General features: G+C 37.4%; 1 protein-coding gene across 2 annotated transcripts in view; it reads right to left on the bottom strand.

Moving 5' to 3' along the window:
• The window catches only part of LOC100256133 (3-hydroxyisobutyryl-CoA hydrolase 1), a 42,032-nt gene that overhangs the window by 21,656 nt on the left and 2,658 nt on the right, over positions 1–17,718 (bottom strand). For both annotated transcript variants that reach the window (XM_002264706.4, XM_010656506.3), the window contains exons 2-8: positions 15,604–15,684; positions 8,909–8,977; positions 5,036–5,099; positions 4,671–4,750; positions 4,439–4,522; positions 2,930–3,014; positions 1,118–1,203 (exon numbers count right to left, since the gene is read on the bottom strand). In XM_002264706.4, the coding sequence (XP_002264742.1) occupies positions 1,118–1,203; positions 2,930–3,014; positions 4,439–4,522; positions 4,671–4,750; positions 5,036–5,099; positions 8,909–8,977; positions 15,604–15,684 (549 nt within the window). The remainder of the gene's footprint in view (positions 1–1,117; positions 1,204–2,929; positions 3,015–4,438; positions 4,523–4,670; positions 4,751–5,035; positions 5,100–8,908; positions 8,978–15,603; positions 15,685–17,718) is intronic.

The raw sequence follows: 17,718 nt of genomic DNA on the forward strand, positions 1-17,718 counted from the left end.
AACAATATGAAAAAGGTCAGAGAAAAATCCAAGGGAACTTTCTACAGGCTGGAAGAGATGCTGGTTATGGAGAGGAGAGGGGTGCTTGATCCGAAGGAAGGTTATTTTTCTTGCAAGGAAAAGGGTGGTCTTGGTTTTAACAGCATGGATTTTGTTATAATGCTTGTGAAGAAAATGGCTTTGGAGGTTTTTAATTGACAGAGAAACATAATGAAGGAAATGAGTGGATGGGAAAATTTGGTGAGAAGGGCGATTAATATTCCAGGGAAGAGAAAGGGGGCTATTTGAAATTCATTAAGGTAGACTCAAAGAGTGGAATGATTTTTGCCTTTGGCAAGCAAGTTTGTCAAGAAGAGAGAAAAGTGTTAAGAATGGCCACTTCGTGTTTTAACTTGGCTAGTTGGCATGGAAACTTGTGAAGAAGATGAGGAAACTATGGAGGATGTTCCCCTTGTGTTTAACTTGGTAACTTTGGAGGGAGAGAGATCACAAATCTTTGAAGGCTTTGGTGTTAGCAAAGCTGAACTTCTGGGATGTTTTTCTTAAATCTCTGTTTCCTTGGTTAGTGATTTTAGGGAAGGGGCATTGGCTTCTATGGATCTCACCAATACTTCAAAGAGGCTTAAGGCTTATTATTGTAGTTTCTTCTTTTAATTTCCATTTACCATATGTTGCCTATATATCCTCCGTATATGTGAGTACTCCTCTTTTTTAGTATTCTTTACAAATTTATTACTTATTGAAAACAAAAACAAATTTTCATAAATCTCCATGGACCTAACCCTTTGGTAAAAGACCTAAATCAAAATAGAAGTTTGCTTCATTGTCAGCAGTTGTAGACATGGATTTGTCTCTTCAGATACACATAGCATTAAGAAACATTCAGTTCAAGTTACTTAAGCAACTCAAAAGATTAGCATCAGAATAAACCCAATTTGGCTAGCCACATCCCAGTTTCACATTAATTAAATCATGTTAACATGTGTCACCATTCCTAACTAGTATTATTCCTTAATCAGAGAAGTATATTTTGTTTTTTGTTATTTGTTATTATTTGAGCTCTCAACTTGCGTCTAATACATAACAATCATATTGAGATTTGGGACAAGACGTATACTGCTGAAGGGACAAAATGAGTTGCAAGGCCGCATGCAAGCATTTCAGCACCATCCAACCTTGCACCTGTCAGACCAACATATTCTCCTGCCAGATTTGTAGAGGAAAAATGAGTGAATAGCACAAATGAGTATTAGTTGGCAAAGTTCTTTAAGGTTAGGCACAGAAATCAAGACAGAGAATTTATATATGTATTGTTAAAAAAGGCAGTTGCAGTTCTTTCATGATTAGTCCATAGCCCCAATCAATGAACTCCAATCACAATCATCAACGAAAATGATAAGGCCCTTAAACATTCATATAGACATAGAAGTTATATACCTTTTCAAACACCTTCAATGTAGATGTGGCTGTGGTGCAACTGAATGCATTAACTCAAAATGTGATTTTATTAGTGAAATTTGTGAAATGGATCTTTTCTTTTCCTTTTGTCTTGAAATAAGCCATGTCAGCAAAGCATGCTAGAAAGAGTTCATTGGTTTTCCCACACACATATCATATGAGATAGCAAGCCGATAAAGCAGCCTTCAGGCAACATATTTTATGCAGGTTCCGACTTCCAATCAATCTATTCAACCAGTTACTCGAACCTAAATTACCAAACCAGCAGTGCAGGTTGAACACTCTTCCACTGCACTTCAACATATCATTTTGGGTCAATTCTCAGATGATAGAGGCTAGAGCAAATACAAGCCTGGAAACAAGAATATTTAATTTTTCTCTTTTTCCCTCTTTTCATTTGGCGAAGCATTGAAAAGCTATAGTCTCTTTATCAAGAGCAGCAGATACCTAGGTTCCTAATAAGCCAATGAATATTCTAACTTGAGACCCAACCCTAGGATGTTGATATCGAAAAGCAACTAAGCTGAATTACACTCAAAGGATAGGGTTTAAAAATGTCTGTACAATGAGCCCAAAAGAAACATAGAAATGAAGCTGATCCCATGTCATCTTTGGCGTCTTCCAAATGTCCTCGAAAATCCTAGCGTTCCTCTCTCTCCACACAATCAAGTGTGTAAGATTATCATGACTGGTTAACTGACAGTAAACCAATCAACTTATCACCAAAAGAAAAAAAAACAAAACTCTAGTGATAAACCCAATGGATAACATCTTAACCAGCAAATTTCAGGTCAATGTTAGTTGGGTGGACAACCTGACAGGTTACAGCATACAGGATGTGTGTGCATAGGTGGAAGCCTTCGTCAAAGTATTGTGCTTTTAGGGGACAGTATATGATTTTCATTTTGTTTTTTCTTGAAATTTTTCTTTTTGAATTTCAACAGTTTTAACTAACAGACCATATGGTCTGGCCAAACAGTTGAACCTTTTTAGCCATGAGCTGTAAAGTCTTGTTCATGGGTTCTGGTACAGTTTTTAATCATTGGGGAACATAAACTTTCAGTTTTGTCCCATACCATGCCCAGAAATAAGAAACTAGAACATTTCCTACGTTTATTGACGATGACATTCAAGGTTACAAAAGTTAGAGATGATCCTTCTAAAGAAACCAAATATAATTTCAATTTTTTTTAACAGAAGAAAGAAACAAAAAGATTTAAATCTCAAGCCTTTAGTCTTTCCAACCATGATGGAACTCATCAGAAAATACATTGAACTAAATATGATGCATAACTCTCATTCTTATAAAATAACTTCCATTTCTCTGATCAAACATGAGAAGGGAATTTTACAATAAAAAACCTACAACCTCTTGAAAGAAAAAGGCAGCTCAGATAATTGGTTTGGAGATCTAAATGAGAATATTGATTGCAGGCATGTGTAAATAAATCAAGGGTATAACTTGCATTACCAAAGAAACCAGGAAATCTTGATAAGAAATAAGATGCGCCTACATCAGGGAAGAGTCCTAAAGCTGTTTCTGGCATTGCAAAAACCTGCGAACAGTCCACTGTGAGGAACATGTTGACAAGAATTGAAAAGAAAGAATTGAAAAGAGAACACAATTGACAGCACGAAAATTCTATCCTTATTTATAAGAATAAAAGTGGATATGGCGTCTAAAAGAATGAATAGATTTCATCAAAAGCCAGGAGAAATAGCAATATTTAATGCCAAGAGCAAAATCACAAATCTGTTGGTTAAGACTTATAACATGCAAAATGGTCAAATCATACGTCCAAGCATTCACCCCATTAAGTGCATAATGCCTGAGAACCCTTAAAAATCAAACCTCCAGGAAGCACAAAGGATAACAGATAGTAGAACTGTATGGAAGATTCAAAAAGCAATACATTGGAAGTGGAATATATCCCAAGTTCACATCACCAAATGTATGCCACATTTTTCCACCAATTCATCTTCCCCATATTAGAAACATTTCTCCGTTATCTTACAAAATCTTTAGCACCCTACATATTTGCCATCCTTCTTATCATCCAGGTTTACTGACGATATGGAATGCTAACTGATGAACTAGGAGTCTAGGAGAAAGTGCTGACTGCTGAAGAATTAAGGGTCCTTGAATTGTGTTGTGGGGGGTGAAGAGAGGGTTTATCAAAGCCCATTGTTGCAACTTAGCATGGTCTTGTAAACTTTGCCCCAATCAAAAGAAATTTACTTTGTAAGGATCTTTTAGCTGGAAATTGATGATAAAGTCACAGAAGCCTCTGCAAGTTCATGAATTTGGGCTTGATGGGATGCCAGATAGGTAGTCTAGGAAAACCTTTTAGTTAAATGCTCTCTCCTTTTCACAGGTTGTTGCATGAGAGTTGCAGGGGCAAGGAAGCTTATGGAAGAGCAGTAAGGTAGATTGATTGCTCAAATGTAAAAGAATCTCTTCTTTGTACTAGGTAATTATGTGGTATGAGTGCCAGTTGGTGTTTTAGAATGTACCATGACTTAACGTTAGCAGCTGGCTCTGCACCACTGTGGGAGCTGCAATCTGGATGGATAATCTTCATACTAATTGCTACACCGCCACTCAGTTATGCTCTCAGGCCTTGTAGTATGTCTTTCTTTGTGCTTTAAATTTCAAAATAATAATTCTACCAGAAAAGGAAAGTAGTAGTAGTGGCAACAGAAAAACATGAGGCTGTAGTAGTAGTAATGGAAAACCTTGAGGTAGAAGTACCCGCAGAAGAAGTAGTAGTGGTAATAATGATAATAATGAAAAAAAATGAGGTACCATATAAATCTTTTATTCATAATTCTAGTGATAGGCATTTGGAAGTAACAGAATAGAGAAAATCTTAGATTATGCATTTCATTAATCCATGTTCACTTTAGAGGAAATATTATATGGTGCAACTCATTGAACTATGTTCATCCTTTAAAACCTCAGATAAAGAGAGACAAATACCGAATTCTCCGTTGCAATGCGAAATCTACCATGCACTGAAGCACCAGCACCACCTCCCATAACAATTCCATTAAGAATCGAAACCTTTAATTATGTTCACATGTAAATAATAAGGTTAAACCATTCCATATGATGACTGCTGAAACTGAGTTCAGCAAGATATGCTTTCAAGAAGAATATTCATTGACAAATAATCGTAAAAAATCAAACTCAATACACAATGGTGGGTCACCTGGGGTTTACTGTATGTTGCCATAACATAGTTTAGGATATATTCTTCCCAGAAAAATTTTGCACCTATTTTCCAATTACCTGATTCATACAAATGGGCAACAAATTACCACCAACATTGCTAACATGTCCTCTATGTCATGCAAATTAAGCTAGCACATGCTTGCATAAAGACAGCATCTTCCTGACGGGAGATGGCTGAAAATTTTTGAAAGGTAAGAAAAGAGAGTGGAAAAAATAATAATAATCAAGCAACAAGGAGAAGATAAACAATAAACAAAAAACAAAAGATGCATCCTCCTCACTGAGTTCATAGCTAACCATAACTATGAATGTTACACACCAGCCAAGGAGGTGGTATTTTACCTCTATTAATATCATGAACCACAGCTGCAACATCACCGCCAGAACAAAATGCTCTTCCATTCCCCTACAGACAGATAACAAGTAATATACAAGCCATAATGATCTCTCTCCTTGTAAGCTGAAATCAGCATATTATTTCCAATGACTAGAGGAAAGCATGCACGGGACATTGTGATCTACATGAAATTCTGAATCACCATTGAGGTAAAAGATCTCTGTGAGAAATAACATTGAGTGTGCCATCCTTTTTGACTCATATAAGTGTAAATACTTTCATCTACTAGATTTTTCTAATCAAATATCTTTATGCAGTTTACATCACATTAAGGGTTAATTAATCAAACAATAATATGTGGGGCATAGGGAAATCTCTCCTTGAGATCTCTCCGATTTATCTACTTCTTTTATGGGAAACCAGAAAATTTGTATTAATAAAAAAGAAGTGAATATAAGGAAGGATGAGTTATTCTTTGAACCAGATACAAGAAGAAAGAGACTCAAGTAAAACTATCTACAAACAACCAGCAATGGTCCTTCCTAAAATACAACAAAAACTGACACAATTCCTGCCCATGAGAGAATTACCCAATGGATAGGAAATTCCTAACAGAAACCTCCAACTAAGAGGCTCCTTTCTTGGCCAAACTATGTGCTTTCTAATTTGCTTCCATGCACATCCAAGTAAAGCGGCATCCTAGCTTCTAAAGAGATCAAGAATTTTCCAAATCTAAGATTTCAGTTTCAAGGCTCCCCTTTTTCTTGGGACACCCAAGACATCAACACTTCCAAGTGCTCCTCCACTTGCAGCCACTAGCACCCCAAGAGGATGCCATACCCTTCCCAGTAAAGTGAGGATTTTTGTTTCAATAGCCAAGACAAACCCCTGGTTCAGAGCACATTCTAATCACTGTCCTAGTGGTATTTCTTGACTTAAATCAAAATTAAGTTGAAACTCATATGCAATATAGTTCAGTTTATGATTGTCACATATATGTATATATGTTTCTCTGCTACTTATTTGGGAAGTCACCTACACTTGACCCATAGCTAACAACTTGCTTAGGTGTGCACCTGCTGAGACAAACATGGGGATTTTCTGGATCTAGCTCTCTTGAGTGTAATAAAATTATTGGACAACTAGGTATGTAAGGCTCTACATACTTGAAGTGAAAGTCCTTTCCCACATACTAATTTAATAGTTCAATTGTAAAACATACTCATAATATAACTTAAGTATATCTCTACACTGTGAAGATCATGACTCAACCTAAAATAATGCCAGCAGCTATAATCCATCCTTATCAGTGCCCCATCATCACATAGATCTAATTGTTGTTGTGAGATGCATTTTATATTGTTAAGATAATTGATAAAGAGAGAGATTGGTGACTATACCAGCTCAAAATTCATGAACTTAAGAATGTATCAAAATGGGAAAGAGTATAACAGGAGAAGTACTTTTCATCATTTTATTTTTTCTTTATTTCAGAACTTCTCATTTTCATGAGTGGCAGATTACCTTTTAGTGGCAGACTGGATGGTTCTCTTGCCAAGTGATGATTGGACAAGCATTTTTTTTTTCCATTATTTAATTTCAAGCTAACAGTGGATGTTTTTTTGTTTTTTCCTTTTACAACTATTAGAGCATGATATACCATGTAGACCCAAATCCTAATAGCTTAAACTTCTTTGAAAATTGGTAACTTGGCATCAAAGCTTTGATTCATTGAAAATTCAAGTCCTCTTCCCATCTATTTATTTGTCTAATTTTTGTGATCAATTTGTCTGAAGCTACTACTGTCTGTGCCCCCCACACATGGGAGGTATTAACACATGATATACATTGTGTGCCGAAATCATAATTACCTTAAGCTTTTAGGAAAATTGTAACTCAACAAGAACAAAATGATTTACAAAATCGATAGATCTCAATGAATAGAATTGGATTTATGGTTATAAAAAACATGACAGCAGATCACAGATGATTCTTCATGATGCCTGATGTTAAGGTATTTTACTTAGTTGGCAATGTTGCTCATTTCTTACTAATTAGATGCAACTTACTTCCTTAGGTCTTATTCGTTTCAAGACAAATTCAAACTTCATCAAATTTGGATTTGGGTTATTTGGAATTGTAAAATTTAAGGCAAGCATGTATTTATGGTTGATAGAGCTTTCGGAATGGCTAATACAAGAAATTAGGAAGAGAATACTTTCTATTTCCTAATTTGATTTCCACTATATTTTTAATTCCAAAAATTGTTTTTTATAAGTTTTAAAATTATGTTTATCTCTAAATTTGTGTTTGATTTTAAAAAGAATTTTTGTAATATTTTAAAATTGTGATTATCTTTAATTTGGTATTTGATTTTATAAATATAAATAGAGATATTTTATTTAAAAAGGAATGTGGATTTTTATGAACCATAAAATAGCATAACCATTCGTCAAAAGCTTGATCCTCCAACTCTCAAAATTTAAAAATCTTTCTTAAGAGTAACTTTCAGCTACAAGAAAGGTCAAAGATCTTATCATGAAACTTCGATAAGGGCTTCAAGGGATCCACTAAGGAGCACATGAGTGTTGCGTTGGGAACATGGAAAAGGATTGTAGGTGTTGACAGTATAAAACCCTACGAAGTAGGTGCATTTGATTAGGTAAAACTGTGCACCATTTTCTCATATTTAGTAGATTATTTAGCGGTGGAGAGACTATCCATGGTTTTTTACACCTAGTAAGTTGCTAGGTGATTTTTCCACGTTATATCCTGTGTTCATTTAAGTGATTGATTTTATTTATATTTACATGGGATTTTTGCTCTCTCTAAAGAATTAATATAAATGGACAAACCTAAAATAGGTAATAAAATATTAACTTGGGATGAATTCAAAGACTACACCTTCTAAGTAGTTCCATTATATCAAGACTAGACATAAAATTTCTTTCACTTGAGTTGCTGAACCCCCCCACATTTAAAGTAGATTTAGTTCAAAACTAGAAAAGTGAGAGGGAAGGGAGAATTTTTGGCCTGTTCAATAACAAAAATAAAATTGGTCTTATCCAGAAATATCTGTGTTTCAAAAATGAAAATAATAAACATGTTTGATTTTGGATCATTCTGAATTTATAAAGTGCTTGTATTTTTGAAACACAGAAAAAAAGTTCAAAACTTCCCAAAAATAACCATTTTTAGGGAATATTTTAAATGCAGCTTTAACAGGATGATACCAAACATGTTTTCAGTGTCATTTTCATTTTCATGCTTTTGAAACCAGAAGCCAGCTCTATTTCCACTACCAAACAGGCCCTTTAATTTTACTCTATTTCCTAACAAAAGAAAAAATTAGTTCCAGAGAAATCCAATCAGGACAAGTACTGATGCTGTGGTCAAACTATTCTTATCACTAGACTTGTTTTAATTGCAACCATACTTTCAACCGTTTTACTAACTGTAAACATGCCTCTTTAAAGTGGATTTTTTGAGACCTTGAAAAGTGAAAGGGGGAAGGAAAACCTTAGATTTGTTCTGTTTCTTAACAAAGAAAATATTAGTTTCAAACCAATCTAGTCAGGATATGTATTCAAACTGCCACAAGCTTACAAAGGAGTTTGAGATGGTCTTATCACCAGACTTGATTTAATTACAATAATCACAGTTCCATGCATTTTACCAACTGCAAAGAAAACCTTATGAAAGAAAAACAATGATTAATCATCAGCAATCACCAACAACTATCATTATACTATAATTTTCATCAATCTTAATATATAAATTTATCATTGCACTTTATTAGATTTTCCGGAACCATTAAGACAAGAGAACTACAATACAAGCTACTGCAACCCGAAAGGAAAGTGCTTCAGGCAAAGTACCTTCATGATTACCAACTTGACATTACTATCCTCCTCGTAGGCTAGAAAAAGTTCCAAGAGCTTAGAGATCTGAGAAGAAACAGCAACAGAAATAATTGTGAAACGCCCACTCCATTGAATTCAAGTTGGTTAATTAATAGCAAGTTGATTAATTTATCCAGTCTCCCAATCATTTAATAATTTTTATAATAAAATGGAAATTATCCATGAAGATGCATAACACCATGACAGCAAGACAGGAACAAAAAGGTGAATTACACTGTACCACAATTGGCATAAGAAGGCATGCAAGAAATAACCCTCAAAACTCAAACTTATCTCATCCGGGTGTTTCTTCAAGTTCTGTAATTAGACCTACCAATCTGCCTTCATAAATTTCTATGGATTTATTGTAATTTGCCTGAAGTCTTGTTGAGAAATCCTTTGAACACATCTTCATTACAATCATCCATGTCATTCTATATGGTATTAGTTTCTTTTAAATCTAATTTATATTCCCTTCTTGTCTTTGAAAAAGACTAGGTTTACTCCTTTCAATTCTGCTAGCTGGTTCATGGGCATCTATCATCTGCTCCCTTCACTTCCATTTCTTTGTAATGCCTTATACCCTACCCGGAACTCAACCCACCCAATCCCCAAAACCATCCCCTCCCTCCCTCTCTTGCAACAGCCAATTTGATGGCACCAGACCCTATGAGAGCACCTATACATGCTCAAACCCTGAGCTCTTCCTGGAGGTACTCACAACATTATCAATAAACTAAAGATAGTTGGCCAAGCTCTCCCCTAAGATAACACTTGAATCTTAATATGTTGTTTCTAAGTAAGGAAAAAGGTTATATAACTTGTTAGATAGTGTACATTTATTTAGGTTATTTACTTTTCATTTTCCTTTTCTTTCCTTATTATATTGTGGGTCCCACTAACATGTATATATATACCCAAGTCCAATGTGTATTCTTTACAGTTTTTCAATAACAATAATTAGGGATTCTCCATTTTCTCTCTTTTCACATGGTATCAGAGCCTAGGGAGAAAAAAAAACCTTAATTATTTCCGGTTTATCCGTGAATCCATTCTGGGAAATCTTTCAGTGACCGTGTTTCATTCCGGTCACTCTTCCCATCTCCTAAAGCTTTTCGATCAACCGTTTCGCCGTTAGAAAACCCTCACCGCCGGCGACTTTTCCGGCGACCTTTCCAGCGAAGTCCTTTTCTGACACCGACCATACCATCAGGTGCACAAGGAGGAGATCTTCAACTTTTCTCAAAGCACCGGAGGAAGAATCTCAGCCACGTGCCTCTCTTCTCCGGCAGCCTGAATCTCACGCGACGGTGCGTGAGGGCTCGTGGGGCACTTTCCGGCCACGCGCTTCCACCTTCAGTCTCGCCTGACGTCGTCTAGCCACCCTCCATCTTTGCTTGTGTCATTCGAGCCCTGAAAGTACATTTTTTGGGGTTTTTTTGTGTCCGTCGACCCTCTAAACAACCTTTCCGGCGACCTCCGGTGACTTCCTCTCCACCCTGAGCCCTGCATGTGTCTTAGGAAGTGTTCTTCTACCCTTCCAGTAGTGCCACATTTGTTTTTCCTTACTATTTGGTCTCTCACAGCCGCGGATCCTCGGTTTTTCTTCTTTCAACCGCGATTTGAAGCCGTATCAGAGATCTCTTCGATCCAAACATATTTCGTTCTCCAGATAAGTAGATATGGCTACTAAAAGGTCCACTTTTTCCTCTGTCATATCTGGATCTCCTATGATTACTTCGGAGAAATTGGTTGGCAGTGAAAATTATTTGTCCTGATCTGTCTCTGTGGAGCTTTGGTTTATGGGTCAAGGTTATGAGGATCACCTTGTTACGCAGGAGGCGGATATCCCTGAGGTTAACAGAGTACAATGGAGGAAGATAGATGCACAGTTATGTAGTGTGTTATGGCAATCAGTTGATCCTAAGATTCTGCTTCATCTTCGGGCCTACAAAACATGCTTTAAATTTTGGAATCAGGCGAAAGGGCTATACATGAATGATATCCAACGTCTTTATAAGGTGGCTTCTTCTATGGTCAATGTCAGACAACAAGACATGGATTTATCTACTTATATTGGCCAGATTGCCTCTCTTAAGGAGGAATTCTTGACTGTGATGCCTCTTACTACTGATGTTGGGGATCAACGAACACAGATTGACAAGTTCTTCATGGTTCTTACGCTTATTGGCCTCCGTTCAGATCTCGAGACTGTTCGCGATCAGATTCTTGGCAGTTCCTCCGTTCCATCCTTGGATGATGTGTTTGCTCGCCTCCTCCGTATCTCCTCCACTCAGACTTTGCCATCTGATAACACTTCAGATTCTTCTGTGTTAGTTTGTCAAACTAACTCTCGAGAAGGACGCAGTGGTAACCGAGGTAGAGGCCAACGTCCTCATTGCACCTATTGCAATAAGCTTAGCCACACTCGTGATCGGTGTTATCAGTTACATGGGCAGCCTCCCCGCACTGTCCACGTGGCCCAGTCACCTGATCCTTAGTCGCCTCAGCCTTCCAGTTCCTCCACATCTCAGGGTATTTCCCTCACTGACAGTGAGTATGATGACTATCTCCGCTATCAAGCCACCAAGTCAGCTTCTGTTGCTTCTGTTGCCCAGACTAGTAATGTTTCTGCTTGTCTTACCCACACATCTTCTCTTGGACCTTGGATTCTAGATTCTAGCGCTTCTAATCACATATTTGGTACTAAGGATCTTTTCTCTTCTATTACTACTACCTCTGCCTTACCTACTGTTACTTTAGCTAATGGTTCCCAAACTATGGCTAAAGGTTTTGGTTTCACTCATCCTCTCCCTTCCTTACCTCTCCATTCTGTCCTTTATGCCCCTGCGTGTCCTTTTAATCTTATTTCCATTAGCAAAATAACTCGCACTCTTAACTGTTCTATCACTTTCTCTGATAAATTTGTGACCTTGCAGGACCGGAGTACAGGGAAGACGATTGGCATAGGACGTGAGTCTCAAGGCCTCTATCACCTCACCTCGCCTTCAACTCCTGCAGTTTGCGTTTCCACTTATGCTCCCCTCCTCATCCACAGTCGTCTGGGCCACCCTAGTCAATCCAAGTTCCAGAAAATGGTTCCTAGTTTTTCATCTTTGTCGTCGCTTGCGTGTGAGTCCTGTCAGCTTGGGAAACATACTCGTGTCTCGTTCCCAAAGCGTTTGAATAATCGGGCAAAGTCTCCTTTTAAACTTGTCCACACTGATGTTTGGAGTCCTTGTCGGACCGCGTCTACTTTAGGATTTCAGTATTTTGTCACTTTCATTGATGACTATTCTCGATGTACTTGGTTATTTTTAATGAAAAATCGAGCTGAGTTATTCTCTATTTTCAAGAAATTTTATGCTGAAATCCAAACCCAGTTCAATATTTCTATTCGTGTGTTGCACAGTGACAATGTCAGGGAATATTTTTCTGCACCATTTACTTCATTTATGTCCCAACATGGGATCATTCATCAGTCTTCTTGTGCTCATACTCCTCAACAAAATGGGATAGCTGAACGTAAGAATCGACATCTTGTTGAGACAGCTCGCACTCTCCTTCTCCATAGTCATGTTCCTTTTCGTTTTTGGGGGGACGCTGTTCTTACAGCATGTTATTTGATTAATCGTATGCCCTCATCTGTATTACACGATCAGATTCCTCATTCCCTTCTTTTCCCTGACCAACCACTTTATTTCCTTCATCCTCGTGTTTTTGGTTGTACTTGCTTTGTTCATATTCTCACTCCTGGACAGGACAAACTTTCTACCAGAGCCACAAAATGCATTTTCTTGGGATATTCTAAACTTCAAAAGGGTTATCGTTGTTATTCCTTTGAGACTCATCGCTACTTTCTCTCCGCTGATGTCACTTTCTTTGAGGACTCCCCGTTCTTCTCCACCTCTGAGTCTCTTCCTGTTTCTGAAGTCTTACCCCTTCCCATTATCTCCCCACCTGATGCAGTGCCTTCTCGCCCACTTCAGGTTTATCATCGCCGTCATCATGTCGTTGTTCCTCCTTCTTTGGCCGAGGTACCTGCTGATTCGCTTCCTATCCCTTCGGCTTTTCCTGCCCCGGCACTGCCTCCTTTTGCTGACTTACCCATTGCTCTTTGGAAAGGTAATCAATCTACTCGTAATCCTCATCCCATTTACAATTTTTTGAGTTACCATCGATTATCTTCACCCTATTCTGCATTTGTTTCTGCTATATCTTTTGTTTCTCTTCCCAAGAGCACCCCTGAGGCTCTTTCCCATCCAGGCTAGCGATAGGCAATGGTAGATGAAATGGCTGCTTTACACTCCAATGGCACTTAGGATCTTGTTGTTTTACCCTTTAGTAAATCTATAGTTGGTTGTCGTTGGGTCTACACAATTAAGGTTGGCCTTGATGGTCAGGTTGTTCGCCTTAAGGCCCGCTTAGTTGCTAAAGGCTATACTCAGGTTTATGGTTCTAATTGTGGTGACACTTTCTCTCCTGTTGCCAAGATAGCTTCTGTTCGTCTATTGCTCTCCATAGCTGCTATGCATTCTAGGCCTCTTTATCAGTTAGATATTAAAAATGCTTTCCTTCATGGGGATTTTGCTGAGGAAGTTTATATGGAGCAACCACCTAGTTTTGTTGCTCAGGGGGAGTCTAGTTTAGTGTACAGGTTACGCCGTTCTCTATATGGCTTGAAACAATTTCCTCGAGCATAGTTTAGCCGTTTTAGTTTTGTTGTTCAGGAGTTTGGCATGTTCCGCAGTACAGCAGACCATTCCGTTTTCTATCATCATAACTCTTCGGGGCAGTGTATTTATCTAGTAGTTTATGTGGACGACATCGTCATTACAGGCAGTGATCAGAATGGTATTCAGAAACTAAAGCAACACCTTTTCACCCACTTTCAGAATAAAGACTTGGGGAAACTCAAGTATTTCTTAGGGATTGAGATAGCTCAATCCAGTTCCGATGTGGTTCTTTCCCAAAGGAAATATGCTTTAGACATCTGGGAAGAAACCGGTATGTTATACTGTAAACCGGTAGACACTCCTATGGATTCAAATGTCAAACTTATACCAGGACAGAGAGAGCCTTTAGGAGATCTTGGGAGATATCGGCGACTTGTAGGTAAACTGAACTACCTCACCATTACTCGTCTGGACATTTCTTTTCCTGTAAGTGTTGTTAGTCAATTCCTACAGTCACCATGTGATAGCCATTGGGATGCTGTAATCCGCATTCTTCGATATATCAAAAGCACACCAGGCCAAGGTGTGTTGTACGAGAATAGAGGTCATACCCAGGTTGTTGGTTACACAGATGCAGATTGGGCTGGCTCACCCACAGATAGACATTCCACTTCCGAGTATTGTGTTTTTATTGGAGGTAACCTAATATCCTGGAAGAGTAAGAAACAAGATGTAGTAGCCAGATCTAGTGCTGAAGCCGAGTGTCGAGCTATGGCTCTAGCAACATGTGAACTCATATGGCTGAAACATCTTCTTCGGGAGTTGAGATTTGGAAAGGATGAACAGATGAAGCTCATCTGCGACAACCAAGCCGCTTTGCATATTGCATCCAATCCAGTCTTCCATGAAAGGACCAAACACATTGAAGTTGACTGTCACTTCATTAGAGAGAAGATCGCATCAGGATGTGTGGCGATTAGTTTTGTCAATTCAAATGATCAACTAGCAGATAATTTTACTAAATCTTTCAGAGGTCCTAGAATTAAATACATTTGTAACAAGCTTGGTGCATATAACATATATGCTCCAGCTTGAAGAGGAGTGTTAGATAGTGTACAGTTATTTAGGTTATTTACTTTTCCTTTTCCTTTTCTTTCCTTATTGTATTGTGGGTCCCACTAACATGTATAAATATACCCAAGTCCAATGTGTATTCTTTACAGTTTTTCAATAACAATAATTAGGGATTCTCCCTTTTCTCTCTTTTCACATAACTCATAAATGATTTGCTTCCAAAAGTCTACCGATGCCTATTCCCCCTAGTTAACATACATTGTGCTCAAATCTTGACTCCTTACTTTCTGCAAATGTGTGTTCCTAATACATTATCCTGTTTCCTCCAATACCTTTCTCTAGAAGTCCATTCATATCACTTCTTACAAAAATTTTCGCACATTAGTTCATCTATTTTTCTGCTGTAAAGAAAGGAGAGACAAAAATGAACTTGAGTTCTCTGTCAAATTGGAATTTGCATCATTACTAGCACAAAAGGAAAATATAAGAAAAATACACAGGAACTAGAAGAAGAACGAAAATATCAGCTAGAAGCTTGTGCATGGGTCATTATTATCAAGTCCTGTTGTAACAGTTCTCTTTATAATAATATTTTACATGTTTAAAATGCTCTTTTGTTGACTATCCTGGGTACTCAAAACTTCATGCAGGCACCCAATTCCAACTCCAAGGAATTACAACCATTTGCATGCCCTTGGCATATTGACAAAATGCAGTGACATGTAAGCATTACTAAGTGTTCCAGGAAGTTGCATTGGCATGCAAAACACAACACCACAGCAAATAACCTATATGCACAACAAGAAACAGAAAAAGAGCAAATAATATATATAGGCAATGCAATTGATGGTTGAATTACATAACAATGTAATATGCAGCTAAGGATTGGAAAATAAAGTACCCAATAAGCTCTTGACATACCATTTGAGAGGAGAGGGCATTCAATTGTCTAGGCCTGTTTAATACTAATGTTCTCACAAACAAGTTCTTGTCTATGAGGACCTGTCGAAGCAAGAAAGACAAATAAGTTAAAAGAACATGCTAAATTTAGCTAAGCAATATTAGACCAACAATGCATATAAAGAGTAACTCCAATAAAAGAGACAATCTTGCTAATTGTATCCTGAAAAGTAAGTGAAACTTTTCACTATGGATATTCAGTCAATTAGCAAAGTCCACTATAGCATAACTCTATTCACACAATGACAAAGAGTAAAAAGATAATAATAATAAAATAAATAAATAAAAAGATATGAAAATATATCTCACATCAGACCTTAGGAAATCTACTAAAATTAGCAGAAATTCAGACCAGTGTCTCTAAGCATAAACGAAATATACAGAAATCCATGCTCCCAATTCCCCACTAAAGACCTTCAAATGTTATCTTCTCTCTTCAATTTTATTATCAGTGACTTCAAAATGTTTCCATTTCACACGAAAATAAATCCAAATAGCAAGACAACTATAGAGAAATGCACTAAACACTTGTCACGTAGTGGCCCTTGTTCTAATTTCCAATTTGTTTCTTGATTAATTTAATTTATTGCAAGAATTAATTACATGTGATATATGACTTCTTGTTTGACTGCAATTTTGATGCTCGGATATGAATAATTGTGCTTGGCTAAATAAATTGTTGAACTACCAATTTTCCTAAAAGCTTAAGCTTGAAAGATTTAGGTTCAATACGCATATCATGGTCCTTAACACCCTCCCTCACGTGCAGCCCCATCCCCGCACATGGAGAGACATAGAGATAGGGGAGATAGAGACAAACAAAAGCAAATAGCTTTTTTTTTTAACTTACAGACATGCAAATGGGGAAATAAACATGCAAATTGTAGAGAAGCAGCTCGAATGCATGACCTCTTACCAAACCAAACTCTAACACCATGTTAAACTACCAATTTTCCTAAAATCTTAAGCTTGCAAGATTTTGGTTCAATATGCATATCATGCTCCTTAACATGGCACAACCACCAGAAAAAGTAGATGAGGCTGCATTTCAAACATGTGAGGCCGAAAACTCAATGATGATGGCCTGGCTTGTTAACACAATGATCCGGAAATTGGAAAGACATGTTCGTTCTTATCAACAACAAAAGAAATGTGGGATGCAGTCAATGAGATATTCTCAAATTTAGGCAATTCAGCTCAAGTATATGAGATTAAACCCTGAATTCATGAAACAAAGCAAGGAGCTCAAGAGGTCATGAAATACTATGGTATTCTTAAGGGTCTCTGGCAAGAGTTAGATCAGTATCATGAAGCTGAATGGGAGAATGCAAGAGACGTTGCCCAGTTCAAGAGGTTGTTGGAAAAAGAGTGTTTTTGAATTTTTGGCAAGATTAAACTCGGAGCTTAATGAAGCAAGGGGGAGAATTCTTGGAAGAAAACCTCTCCAATCTGTACAAGAGGTTTTTGCATGTATTAAAAGAGAAGAAAGTGGGAGGAATGTTATGATGAATGGCCAACAAACTGGCCAAAATGTAGAAAACTCAGCCTTATTGACAGCAACACTTGAAACTGCCCTTGTTGCCAATCAGAAAAACTCTAGGAAAGAAGGAGAAAAGATTAAAGTATGGCATGATTATTATAATAAAACCAGACATACCAGGGAAACATGCTGGAAAATTCATGGGAAGCCTGCTAAAAACAATCACTTTCTGGAGAGAAACAACCATGCTTTTCAGGCTAAAAACTCACAATCAAGCAATCTTAGAGGAGCTGAGACTCAACCCTTCACAAAGGAACAACTAGAGCTTCTACACAGGTTTATTAACCAATCACAAAATAATCCAACTCCAAATCCTTTCAGCTCCCTTGCTCAAAAAGGTAATTTCTTATTTGCCTTAAGTGTTTCTTCTAAAGCAAAAGCTCCTTGAATCTAGATTCAGGAGCAACAAATCATATGTTTGGTTGTTCACAATTATTTCCATTGTATACTCCATGTTCTGGTAGCCAAGAGGTAAGAATAGTTCATGGTTCTTTGTCTTCAATTGTAAGAAAGGGATTTATTCATATTTCTAAAGC

This window comes from Vitis vinifera, chromosome 9 (assembly GCF_030704535.1).
Source record: "Vitis vinifera cultivar Pinot Noir 40024 chromosome 9, ASM3070453v1".
Lineage (NCBI taxonomy): Eukaryota > Viridiplantae > Streptophyta > Magnoliopsida > Vitales > Vitaceae > Vitis > Vitis vinifera.